General features: G+C 33.0%; 2 protein-coding genes and 1 non-coding gene across 3 annotated transcripts; 2 read left to right on the top strand and 1 right to left on the bottom strand.

Annotated features, from left to right (window-relative positions):
• The first annotated feature begins 5,432 nt into the window (after positions 1–5,432).
• LOC111285660 (zinc finger protein ZAT5-like) lies at positions 5,433–6,724 on the top strand. The gene has a single exon (XM_022875212.2). The coding sequence runs from the start codon at positions 5,662–5,664 to the stop codon at positions 6,622–6,624; it is 963 nt and encodes a 320-aa protein (XP_022730947.2). The 5' UTR covers positions 5,433–5,661; the 3' UTR covers positions 6,625–6,724.
• A 2,621-nt stretch (positions 6,725–9,345) lies between these two features.
• On the top strand, positions 9,346–9,418 carry TRNAV-UAC (transfer RNA valine (anticodon UAC)). Its single transcript has one exon. It is a non-coding gene; the product is annotated as a tRNA-Val (tRNA).
• A 431-nt stretch (positions 9,419–9,849) lies between these two features.
• LOC111285475 (large ribosomal subunit protein bL9c-like) lies at positions 9,850–12,713 on the bottom strand. The gene is made up of 7 exons (XM_089761668.1): positions 12,516–12,713; positions 12,284–12,411; positions 12,037–12,082; positions 11,470–11,567; positions 11,326–11,373; positions 10,508–10,695; positions 9,850–10,059 (listed from the first exon to the last, which is right to left on the bottom strand). Exons 1-6 carry the CDS (start codon positions 12,651–12,653, stop codon positions 10,575–10,577), a joined length of 579 nt encoding a protein of 192 aa, XP_089617794.1. The 5' UTR covers positions 12,654–12,713; the 3' UTR covers positions 9,850–10,059; positions 10,508–10,574.
• Positions 12,714–13,633: the final 920 nt, after the last annotated feature.

The following is a 13,633-nucleotide window of genomic DNA, read 5'->3' as shown; positions in this document are numbered from 1 at the left end:
TTTCACTACAAAATTAAGTAAACTAATACCAAATAATGATAAATTGTCTAATACCATTAGACTTTTTTTTATATTGATCATTACTTTAGCTCTTAATTTAAACATGTATGAGTAAAAAAATGAATTGAAGATGTCAACTATCTAGGGCAGATCCAATATAAAAAATTATTAGGGTTTTTAAGGGTTGTGGAACATTGGTTATTATTAATTGCTCAATTATTGTTGTATATATCATATTCAGTTTTGGCTTTTCAATAAGTTTGACCACCATAACTTATGGGAATAAAAAAACTCCCATTTGTTTGTTTTTTTTTTAGGATTTATATATAATTATATAATGGGAGGGAGAAAGCATTCTTCCATCCATAAACCTATGTTATTATTGTTATTGCTAGAAGCCAACAAACTATACATTTCTTGAAATTTTTCTCAACATTAGGTAAACAGGACAAAGCAGAAATTGTATAACAAAAATGATTGCCAATAATCACCAGCAACATAAAATTAAAAATCATGAAAAAACAATTTGAAATATTGTACCAAAAAAACACATATAATTATGGGATATATCTAAAAAAAAAAAAAAAGAAGGGATAGAGAAAGATCTTTCAATAGCTTTGTTTAATTTTAATGGGTGATTGAGAGACCTAAATCACAAGGCAATTGTGAAAAGCAAGTAGAGACAAATGAGAGTGTGAATCGTGAAAGAGTAGCGTAAACCATTTAGTTGGGATAAAGTCATTGTCCTTATAGTATATGGAATTTTGAATTTGATGGCTATCGCTTTCATCATTTTTCTTCCTGCTTGAGCCATTAGTTACAACTTAAAAAGTGGTTTCGAACGCATCGTATCTGCTACTAAAAGTCATCACCTATGCTACCATTAAACCACCAAATATCTTAATTTCTACATGAAAGACCAGTGGAAGATTAACTCACAATTTTATATTTGGCATGCAAAAACTTGCCACTTTTCTTCTTTGTTTGTTAGATTTATTTTGCTTCTAACTTAGAGTAGCTATCTGGATTCATGCTCCATTTATAAATGCCTATTAATTGGCCTTCTTATTTTGATTAATACAGAAGAAATGCTAGAGTGTCCTACTGTAGCTCTTCTGGCCAGTCTGAAATGGGTTTGGGTAGAAATAATGACGTAAACATCTACTAATTTAAGGTCTATAATCAATCTTTTCTTTTATTTTGACGGAAAAAAGAGATTCGAACTTGATTTTTTAAAAACGATAGCGTGCACTTATTGCGTCAAATACTAATGTGTCAATTTCCGATCTGAGAAAATAGCATTGGCCATTTATAAGTCGAATTATTTATTAGCTAAGTTGATGAATGAATGGTGTTTTATTTGGCACCAAATGATTGCCATGGTTTCGTATTCTCAGATTCATCAGATGCTTAAGTTCGAGATATAGAGTTGAAGCACTCGGGATCATGCAAGTGGGTTGCTCTTGCTCCTATAAAAATATTTAAAAAAAAAAAATTGACCGGACCCCTTCTTCATTGCTTGCTTTTAGGTAGCGATATTTACCCTTTGGGTCCAAGCTAGCCAGAAGCTAAATCCTTACTCATTCCCACGCCTGAAATGTCTCAATCACAAGACCAAGATGATTTCTAACATGAATGGTGTGAATTACCAGAAAATAATTAGAATTGGATGTTTCAATTTCAAAGGATCTGACTGGAACTACACTATAATAATACTGTTAGATGAGAAGCAAAAGGTGCCTTGCACAATACCCTAACCCGGCACTAAGTAGATTTGGGAATGCTTTTGAGTGAAGTTTAAACAGATCAAAGCGGAGACAACGTGAAGAAAATCATGGGAGATTCATATGATATCAGAGAGCAGCAGCTATGGAAAATATACAAGTTTGGAGGCTTGCAAAAAGTAACATAATTCATCCAATTAATCTCAAATGCAGCGGCAGAAGTTAGTTATTGGGTTTTAATCTCTGCTCAGTTTCTGAGTTTTACTTTGAAGAAACCCCAAATTTGTTGTTGGATTTTATAAAAATATGATCCACTAATAATTGAAAAAAAAAGGCTCAAGCAAACTTGAAAAGTTTTTCATTTCCTAGCCTATATAATTTTCAGAGGTTTTGGTGATCCACCAATTTGGCTAAGACATAAATGCCAAGCTGACTTTTAGATATTAAAGTAAAACTAAGGATTTTCCGAAGGCAGTTAGTTCACTGACAACCAAGAATAAAAAATAATAGATCAGAAAGACAAGACAGCTTTGTTTGTTCAATGACAGCCAAGAAACATATAAAACAAAAACACTTTAATATTTGTTTGTTTGTTATTTTATTATCTATAGTCATCATCTTCATCATATATATTAATATGAGGTTGAGCTGCAACTTGCGAGAATTGCAACAAACCTGAGTCATTCCCCATGACTTTGTGTGTGGCTCAGCCTCTTCCTCATCCCTCTCTCCCTTTCTCTATCCCTTTGAGAAATGGACGGGTGTGACTTGTGAGAATCACTGTGAGTGGAGTGAGTATTGAGTTCACTACTAGTTGAGTGTGGTGCAGTGTGTGTAGTAGAGTGTAGAGTGTAGAGTGTTACTCTTCAACGGATGACAGCAGCAGCAGGCCCCATCTGATCTCGAAACCGTGCCAAGGCTGTGGAAAAACACACGAAGGCCCTTAATCAATATGGCTAATTGAACAACACTTTAGTTGTCCATATTCAATGGATGAGATTAGCCTGATCACTTTCCCTTCCTTCAGGGGCTTTAACAACAGCAGAAAACAGCAAAGAATTGCGGCTGTGGCTGTGCATATACCTTACCTTACTTGCCTCAGATAACTAACAACATTAATTACTTACGCCAAGAATCAGCTCTCCTATCCCCACTCTTCATACGTCTTTATATCCTATCTTGTCCATTAGACTTTTTTTCTTTTTTATTGAAAAAATGAAGATTCGAATTCAATTTTTTTTTTAAAAGGGATACATATGCTACTTTATTTAATTAATAAATGTTATTTAAGTGTTATGTTAAATATTCTTTAATATATAGGTAAATATCATCTGATTTATGCAAAAATATATATATTCTGATTTACTTCATAGGAGTATATTTTATTTGGGGAGTCAACTAATCTTTTTTGAGAGCCATGCAAGGGGGAAATTAAATTAAGCCATGTGAGTTACTTTCTTTTTTTGGCAATTAAAAATTTAGAAAAGGGGAAGTAACGCAATTCAAGATCCAGATATACTATAAATTTTAGAGAAAATTTATATTAAATTTACAAATTATTCACTAAAAGAATTGTTAACAATAGAATTTTCTTTCATAATATAATATTATGAATTAATATCCTCAAACGTACCTAAAAATTAATGATTCAATACCAGTATTAACCCTTATAAAAAACTAAACTAACAAAATCTTAGATATATAAATTGTATTTATATATAATATTGGTGATTTTTTTTTTTCATTTAGGGATACCTAATTGGTGAATTACACCTAATATAATATTGCATTTGAGGCTCTTAACTTTAATCAGATTGATCAACCTAGATGACCAATATTTGTGTTAAAATCATGGATCAAAAATCCTATACCGCTTATTTATGAAAGGATGAACAGCTAAATATTCTAACTTCTAATTAAGAATAGCACTAATTAAAATTTATTTCATACATAATTATAGGTACTTATTCAAGTTGAGAGATATTATTAGCAATATATTTTAAAATACACTTAGATTATGGCACACCCATGTGTGGTTGAAAGAAAAAAGCGGAGTTTTTGTCATTAATTAGGTGAAAAAATTGTCTTAGCACTCGTTAACAGCACCCGTAGTGAAAATTCAATCAAAATATAGGGGAAAACAAGTAAAAGGACAATGTTATAATTTGCTGGAAATATATAGTTTATATGTGGTGATTGATGCTGGAATTCTTGTTAAGGAGCTTCGTTGGAAACAACGAATTAGCTAAGCCTCTTTGCCTATCAAAAGAATTTGTGAATAAATAAAGAACAGTTTAATCATTGAGAATCTTTTTTAGATTAGCCAACTAGCTATAGCTAATTACATTCAACCTTACTTTACCAAGATTTTTTTTGCCTGATTGCTATGGAGGCAACAGATATAGGCCCGTCCTTGAAATTGAAGGATTGAAATGACAAATTGTCATGAATTACAACTTAGAATTTTGGTGTTTAATGACTTCATAAATTTTATATTGCTAGCATTTCATTGATGCTAACTGCTTCACTAACATGGCTACTTTGGCAAACTCAGAAACCATATACTATAATCCAAAGTTGTAGCTTGAAATTAAGAGCATGAAAAAAAAAAATATATATATATATATATATATATATATATATATAGTCACAGAATCCCTGTGATATAACATGCTTTATGACTTGTGAAATAAAACATCCTCTGTTCAACAAGAGCCCACTTGACAATGGAACCTTTGCTGTTGAATTGAGTTTGTCCCTTTCTTTTTCTTGTTGGGTTGGGCACTGTCCATTGGAGTGTGCCGCTAAGCTTTCCATGGGAGAGAGAGACTGACAGAAAAAAATTACAAATACCATACTTTGATCAAAATCTTAACGATCCTAAAAAACAAAAAGGAAAGAATAAAAGTAATGGGGGAGTTTGCTTGAAAGTAACCAGAATCTATGAAGAACTGAAATTTTTTGTGCTGCTACTTTGCTTTAAGAAGACATCAAGTGGATGTGGGTTGCATCGCATGCTTTAACGTGCAATTCACCCTTTGCTTTTAATGGTTTTTTTTTTTTTTTTCCTTGTGTGTGTGTATATTCGTGACTTGGCTGCCACACTGCGTGTGAGAAAGCAAGTGTGTGTAGTGAAAACTGACTCTTAAACGTTAACACCAACTCAATTGAACTGTCCTAACTCTCATTTTGCCCATTTTCAGCACCCTATCTTTTCTTCTCTCTCCACCTAATTCTCAACTGATCTATTCTTTACCTACACTTATCTTCCCTAAGATACTACCAAGACTTAGATAATCAATGCTCGCTTAATATATGGTTATATTGTCCTGAATGGTTGTCATAATTCTAAATAAAATATTCAAAATTGGACTCTCAAACCAAAAATTCTTTGTAATTTGTGAAATTTATAAAAAGAAAAAAGGAAAGGGATCCGAGATTAGAAAATAAAAAAAGAATTAAAGGGAAAAATGATTTTGATTAAGAGTAAATTTGATAATTTTAGACATTACGAAATAAAAATAATAACAAAGTATTAAAACAATATGATTTAAAATTTTAATAAAAATAGAAAATATATATTTTATATTTAATGCATCAATAAAAATGATAATAAAATAATTTTTATATTTTACATGTATTTTATAAACGAAATTATGAGTTTGATTGATTTAGGCTTAAAAACTGGGAAAGTAAAAGTTTTCTTTCTGCTAATAGTAACATCACTGGAAGTTGGAAACGAAAAGAAAAAAAGATTGGTGGTATATATATAGCAAACTAATAGAAGTAAGTATTCACGGGGGGCGGCTTATTGTTGCTACCATTCACTTTATATAAGAATCCCCTTGTTCTCTCTATCTGTGTGCTTCATTTGTTTTCTCTCTAGCTGTTACTCATTTCCTTTGTTAGGTCACTTGTTTTGGTTTTGGGGAGGGGCATGGATACGCAAGCTCAGGAGGAATTTGTGGGGTCTAATGATCATCAAGCCTTGATCATGAAAGGCAAGCGTACGAAGCGCCAAAGGTCCTTGTCCCCGTTTGGTGTCACGGTGACTTCTAGCTCGTCAAGTGCTTGTGATGGTGATGGTGATGTTGGTGGTGGTGGTGGTGGTGGTGGAGGAGGAGGAGGAGTGGCGGAGGAATATAACTCAATTTCCTCTCCGACGACGTCTGGTGAGATTTATGAGAGCACTGAGGAAGAAGAAGACATGGCTAATTGCCTAATCATGTTAGCACAAAGTGATGGTCCAAAAAGGAGCAGTATTGAAGAGAAATTCAAGATTGAAAAGTTTGGTGCTCGGAAGTTCTCCGAGATAGCTACTACAACAAACAAGGCTGGGTTTTATGTGTACGAGTGTAAAACTTGTAACCGATCTTTCCCTTCATTCCAAGCACTAGGAGGACACAGGACGAGCCACAAGAAACCCAAGGGCGCCATGGCAGAAGACAAAAAACCAGTTGTTTTGGCAGTTAAAGATCGTGATGTTGAAGAAGCACAATTCAACAGGGAAAATCCTGTTCTTGCTTTACAAGTAAGTAACAACAACAAGGCTAATTGTCATGGGAACAAGGGTAATAAGATTCACGAGTGTTCAATCTGTGGCTCTGAATTCACGTCTGGTCAAGCCCTCGGAGGTCACATGAGACGTCACAGGGCAGCAGCAGCAGCTGCGGCTGCGGCTGCGGCTGCTGCAAGCAATCAAACTGCCATGAGTGTTGATACAACCAGCACTACAATTGACTCCAGCAATGGCGATGACATCAAGCCAAGAAATATTCTATCGTTGGATCTTAATCTTCCTGCACCAGAAGATGATCTTAGGGATTCCAAGTTCCAATTCGGAACACCCCAACAAGCTATTGTTTTCTCCACACCAGCTTTGGTAGATTGCCATTACTAAACCAAAAGAAACCCAACAAAAAAAAATCATGAATCAATGTAAATTACAATTAGTATTGTTTCAATTCGAAATTATTATTACAACTATCAAATTACATCAATTATTATTCTTTGAATTTTATTTCAAAGTTCTGATTTTTGATGATCTACTTGTTGAAGTTGAATACTTTTGAGTAAGTAAGTGGTTAGTGTTCATGGTTGCCTTTCATTCACGAAAAGTAAGTGATGGGGGCATCTTTTATTTCATTTTTCCTTTATGGTAATTCTTTTAATTCTATTAATTTTATTTCTGTTATTTGTTCTTTTCCATGTGGGAAGAGAACGATGTGCAACACTCAAAAAGATAGTAAACATGGGGGATGCCATCGGCTATCCAGGGTTAATTGGCACCACCACCACCACAACCATAAGTCGTGGATTAGGTTCTCTTCCCTTACTGAGTTTTAAATTTTGGTTTTTCTTTTCTTCACTCTCACACTACACCACAGTCTGTTCCATTAAATGACAAAGAATAAATGGATAGCAAAGCTGAGTTGGTAACTGCCCATGCCATATGTATCCATCTGTATCTCTACATTTTTTTTTGTTTCCTTCATTATTCTGTATATAATAAACTATATCTTTTTTAATGGTCTGTCTTGCTTTAATCTCTATGCCTACTCTTGTTACACCTAATCAACCAACTGTAATATCCCTTACTTTGCAAGTCACTTTAACTAAATTGCCAACCATCCAATGGGATCCAGATCCATGCCATTGATATTCCCTAGGAAGATACCACTTAACACTAACTCATATTTGGCAGAATTATTATCACCATCCTTGATTTCATGATTACTTCATCTGATTTGAAATAACTCAGATTTAATTTCGAATTAATAAGATGAATTGTCACCTTTACAAACAAAAAAGTTATTGGACTTGATAGATATAAAAATTAATTGAATTGGCATGACATGAGTAAGCATGCCTTATGATTGAAATTAATGTAAGAAAAAAAGAAATGGGGTGCCTTAATTCACTCACTCACACTCACTTGTGATGAAATGGAGTTTGTTATGTGCACGTTTTGGTGAATGTTGGTAAGCCAAAGCATGTGGGCAGGCACTTGCGTGAGATGTCCAAATACAGATAGAGAGATAGCAAGATCATCATTGACATTTGCACATGTAGTTGCCTTGTCATGTAACCTCCCTAATATTCTCATCTAATTATTCTATATGCTGTTAAAACCAAGTGCTAATAACACTCCACTATAAATTATATTTATGCTTACTTTGCTTGGTTTTATTAAAGTTCTCTCTTTTCATTGGCCCCTCAACTACTCAAAGCTACCTCGAATGTCACAACATCAACATTGCTTTTCCAAGTCTTTTTCCTTCGTTTATTATACATATATACATCTTAACCAAGAAATTCTTGTCCACAAATTTTCAGCCAAGTACTTATTAGTATTTCTCTTTTTTTTTTTTCATCTTGCCAAACAAAGCCCAATTAAATAGTAAGATATAAAGGTATTTTTGGTGTAGTACAGTGGAGGGATTCCAATATTGTCCAACAAAGTGACATGTGGACGGCGTGGCCTCCAACTTCACAATTGGATGGCCATCGAAATCTCTTGGCTTTCAGCATTGTTTTTTTTTTTTTTTTGCTTCTCTATGTTGTTGTGGCCAAAGTCATTTTTTATCGCGAAAGGGACCGAAGCTCCAAGGTGCAGTTTGCTAACTGTGACAACTAAGCCAATAAAAACTGAGGCTTGGTGTGATTTTGGTATTGGCCGGCAGTTCTCTTATTAATAACAACGCTAAACAAACTTTTACCTATCTAGTCACTTAGCTCACTCAAGCTTTCCATAAACTTGGGTTTGAGTCAACAACAATCAACCAAATCAATTAGCTAGGTTTAACCTTTTTATATAAAAGAGATCACAGTTTAAAATAAATGAAAAAAAAATTTCAGATATTAAGATTTGAATTTTAATTTTGTTAAACATCACCTTCATAAACTAATTAGACTAAATTTCATATTCAGAATTAGTTAATTTTTACGTAATAATAATAATAATATATAATGGATTAATGGGTTAGTTTCAAGTAGGCTTTCTTCACTATAAATTTTTTGTGTGGTTAGCCTATCTTTTTTGGTGAGATGTTGCCTACCTAATGTGCTTCTTCATACAGATTTTTGGTTTAGTTAGGTTTCTTTAAAGGTCATGGTAGTTATCAAATGAAAAGTATGTGTGAAGGGCAAAGGAAATATATCTATATATATGCTTACCATGCAGATTATGGTATGTAATTTATTTATCAATTACTCTTTCAATTTAAAATTTAACTTAGGAAGAAGTCTTTTCAACAATGAGAAACAAAATTTGTGATCCATCTCAGTTCCCCTTTCTTAAATTACTTCCCTAGCTTAATGAGTCATGACTCATGAGATTATGACAGTTGCCAACTGTTTAAATGCAAATAAATGAAGAAAGGATATGCAAACAAATATTTTTGACATTGAAATTGAAGTGTGGTTAATCCTATAGTGCTAATTAAGCTAGTAATTTGATTTAAATCACCTTATATTTTCAAATTAGTCTTCGTCGGTGATAATTTGCCTATCTCAAATCAGTCTGTATGGCAAAACCATTAGCCCATTATCCTGATGGCCATTTTAGTTAAGTGGAATCATGAGATAAATAAAAAATACCAACCAATCGATCATATAAACAGTCGCTGTGGTGTAGTGGTTATCACGTCAGTCTTACACACTGAAGGTCCCCAGTTCGATCCTGGGCAGCAACATGGTTAAATTTAATCTCTTTTTTCCTTTTTTTTTCCCCTTGGGGCTGAACACCTTAGAAAAATGATTTTGTGGTTTTGCTTCTGATATTTGGAGACAGTCCAATAAGACCAGTTCAGGGCTGTTTAGGATGAATTGGATTAATTAGATAAAAAATGGAATCTTTCTTCGAATGCCCTCTTCAACTCCAACTCCAATTCTGCTAATGTGGGATTTTGATCCCGCTTGCAACTTTAAATAGGAAGCATTTACATGAGAAAGTTTCAGGCAACTCACATGGTATTTCAAAAGTTATGATATTCTTTCGGTAAAGGCAACAGTTTTTGCAGGATTGCTCGAATCTCACCTCATCATTACCACTTGAGCAAGCCCAAGTGGCCACTGCTATGATATTTGCCGAAGCTTAATCAAAGATGAGAGGAGTTTGGCAATATACAACACGTGAAAGCCACAGAGAGAAGCTGTTTCCAGATATAGTTAAGCAATATTTATGAATAATTTTCAACACTCGATGCTATCTACAAGAGAATAATGAAAAACTGGAAAAACAAATATAAAACTGCTCTGCTATGGTTAATATAGCTAATACAAGTTCTATACCAAATTAGACATTGCCACTCTCCAACAGATCATGTAACCCCCCCTGCAATCATGCGATAAAGTATTTAGCATTGTGAAACTTTGATTTCATTTGGAATCATAAAAACCGTCATGAAAACCTTATGAAACATAATGAAATGATTGGTGAACTGTCTAGTGATGTGGACATCGTGTTGAGAATTATGTTCTCTTTCTATATTCTACTACTCGTATAGTTTTTAAGGCTGTGTTCTTTCGACTTATACAAAAATATCATTTTTGTTTTTTTTTTTTTCTGAGGTAGTTTAGGCTTCTTTGTAATCATTTAAGAATAAAAATTTTATATTCTTTAAATTCTCAGTCCTAAACTACTTGCCACAGAAAAAAGTACCAAGCAGCAAAACTTTGCAAGAAACCAATGTAAGATGGACTCCTGAACGTTTATTGACAAGCTAAAAGAAAAAGTTACTCCAACTTTTACAAAAGAATTTAATCATCAGATGCTCACATACCATAGACTGATGCAAGTGACTAACAAGTTGCCCATTCAGAGAGGAGGTGCACAGAAGGGACTTGTTCTCAGTTAGCATAAACATTCAGTCTCACTCGGGCAGTAACTTCAGGGTGGAGCTTCAACTCTGCAATATATTCTCCTGTTTCCCTAATCTCTGGAAGACAAACTATTCTTTTGTCGACATCCCTACAGATCAACAAAAAAGTTGAAAATTAAGCAACCAGATTGATACACAAGGAAAATTTGTAAGGAATGCATGTTGCAATCAAAATTTTTATCTCACATTTCTTAAGTTATTATTTACTAGGTTCCAAAATATCTGGACCGACTACAGATTTCCATTTGGGAAGGATTCTTGTCTAAGGTTAATATACCCTTTTAACTAAATGGATATAGGAATCTCCAATTGGCTATTCATCTAGCTATAAATACTTGCAGAAACCAACTTTAAAATTCATTAATAAGGGTGTAACACTGAAACTTATAGAAGACCACAATTGTTTAACAAAAATGCAAACGGTTCATGATGTCACATCTATCAACAGAACCAAACTAACTTTATGTAACAGTCTGTCAGCTTCATGTGTTTGCTGTAACTTGAAACTGCTGATGCAGATTGCATTAAAGATGACACTGGGGCATATAAATAAATTGCATTAAGAATGATAATGTGGCATATATAAATTAAGGCAAATAGCTTGAATTTTTAGTCAATGCAAATTAATTTTTTGAATAAGATCCAGAGTTAGGACGCTTGTTAGTAAAAGAAGTTAACACATTTTTACATCTAAACCCCACAAATATTGATGCCAGTACCTTTGAATCTGTGCCTTGATAATATCTACAAGATCTTGAGCAGTAACACTGAAAGAAACAATTGAATGTCAGAGATGAGAAGCAATATGATAAGCAAAACAACTAACATATTAACTGCTTACTCTGCTGTTGGATCCTACTCACCTTCCAAAAATTAGCTTTCCTTTTCCACCTTTCCGCTTCACCTTAAAAGCTCCAACAGTTTCAAATATTAGAGCAAGTTGTTGTGCCTCTTCTTTTACCTGTAGTAAAACAAGATTATCTAACAAGATTCAGTGCACAGACACAAATAGAATAAATTTCTCTAATAAAGCCACAAATAAAAAGCAGAGAAACAGTCTTAAAACACCATAGGGAAACAGCATTAGTATAGTTTATTCATTGTATACCACCTTGGAACAAATGAACATAGTGTTTGATTAAACTGACCATTCGACACCACAAAGAAATACTGTCAGATCTTACTCCATACCATACGAGCAATGACACAAACATAAACACATACATGCTAAGACAAGTGTCACCTCAATCAGGGAAGATTCTATTTTGACATTGCACACTAGCATTCAGCCTCAAAACATTAAGATGTGCAGTTGTCTAATGGGGTAACAGATCAAAAAACAACCAGAAAAAAGGAAGACAAAAAAGGGTATTTGCTAACATCGAAAATTCAAAACCGTTAAAAAAAAACAACATGTGCTACTAAATTACCCGTTGCTTCTCTGCTTCAATTCTTTCCTCCTCCATTTTCATTTCCCTGGACAAAAACAAAAACCATCAATTATTTTCCAAATCATATATGAGGAACATTTCTCCTTATAATACAAAAAGTATGTTTATAAATTACACTCACAAATCAAATTTATCTTACTTCCTTCTATCTAAAGGTTGAAAACTACTCTAAAAGCAAGAGAAATTTAAAAAAAAAAAAAAAACAGAGATTAAGGTTACAAAATACTTGAGCAAAACAGGAGTGATAATCTGGGCCTTTCCCATAGGCAAAAGATAATTCCTGAAATACCCAGCTTTGACATCCAAAAGCTGCCCTTTCTTTCCTAGGTTTTCCACATCCTCCTTCAATATTACCTGCGACCCACCATTAACAACCGAATCAGCTTACTAAATATATTTAAAAAAAAAAAAAAAGAAGATATACCAAATTTCAAGATATTAAAAAAAAATTACTTTACCTTTCGAGTCTTTTTAACTTTCTTTTGGGCAAAAACCACGAATACCCTGTTTTTGTCTGTAACTTTTGTTGTCTCATTTTGGGTTCCGCCAAAGCTGTGAAGCCATGAGAGGGTAGATGCTGCTGCAGTCGTTGCCATTGCCACTCCCTCGAAAAAGCTCAGTCTCTTTTTATCTCAGTTCTGTCCTTCCCTTAGTAATCTTATCTAGTACTACGCATTTCATGCCACTCTAAGAAACCGTTTTGCGTTTTATGTTCTGTCGTTTTGATATTACCTAAATAATTTTGGGTGGTTGTATTCTTAGTATATTTTATTTCAAATGGATTATTAACATTTTTGGTTGAATTCCACCTATTTAAATTATAGGTTTCAAGTGAATTTTTTACAATATTTGTAAGTTTATTTTCCAAAATACTTTATTTATTTGCTTCATTTTTTTTTATATTTTTCTTTGTTTTATGTTTTTATTATTTTATTACTCTCATAAGAATTAAACCTTACCTTTTCAATTTAAGGATTCAATCCCTATGAGAAAGTTAATTATTTTTTATTTTAATTAATTATTATATTACCAAAAAAAAAAAAAAAAAAACTCTTCCAACTCATTATTCATAAAAAAAATAGAGGGGAAAAAGTTAATTATTTTATTATGTAAACTAACATTTGACTCAATCCTAAAAAAAAAAAAAACAAATTTCAAATCTCACTTTCTTCAAATAAAAAATGTTATTTATCATTGTTAGGATTTTTCTTGTTTTTTAAATTTTTAATATATTTTTAACCTATAGTTTTTTATTTACTTAACACTTTTAAAGAATAAATTATTATGTATTTAATTTTTTTCAAATTTGTAATATTTAAAAACTTTGACCGATATGTATGTCATTATATATGGAGAATATTTATCGAAAAAATTATAAATAAATTTTGGATAACTTTAACTCCCCTAACAAAATATTAGCTTATAAAAAAGATTAGTAAAAAATTATGGGATTTATTCATAAATAGTCTGTGTTATTAAGCTTAAACGGGCTGGAAATCGTCCACTTGGTTAACCCATCGGGCTGTACCCTTGATTGGGTTGAGTTTTTGCCTACGATTGAGTAGGTCTATTCGTT

The sequence above is a fragment of the Durio zibethinus genome, chromosome 6 (genome assembly GCF_047325235.1).
Source record: "Durio zibethinus cultivar Kanyao isolate XHJ-2024 chromosome 6, ASM4732523v1, whole genome shotgun sequence".
Taxonomy (NCBI): Eukaryota; Viridiplantae; Streptophyta; class Magnoliopsida; order Malvales; family Malvaceae; genus Durio; species Durio zibethinus.
The sequence above is the reverse complement of the archived record's forward strand: the minus strand, read 5'-3'. Positions and strand labels throughout refer to the sequence as shown.

What these genes read in the sequence shown, in the direction of transcription:
- LOC111285660 (XM_022875212.2), top strand. Translation starts at nt 5,662, where the DNA reads ATGGATACGCAAGCTCAGGAGGAATTTGTGGGGTCTAATGATCATCAA.
- LOC111285475 (XM_089761668.1), bottom strand. Translation starts at nt 12,653, where the DNA reads ATGGCAACGACTGCAGCAGCATCTACCCTCTCATGGCTTCACAGCTTT. An exon ending in GGAAAGCTAATTTTTGGAAG is followed by an intron (nt 11,374 to 11,469) that starts GTGAGTAGGATC and finishes TGTTTCTTTCAG; the next exon opens with TGTTACTGCTCAAGATCTTG. An exon ending in ATCAAGGCACAGATTCAAAG is followed by an intron (nt 10,696 to 11,325) that starts GTACTGGCATCA and finishes GTTGATCTGTAG; the next exon opens with GGATGTCGACAAAAGAATAG.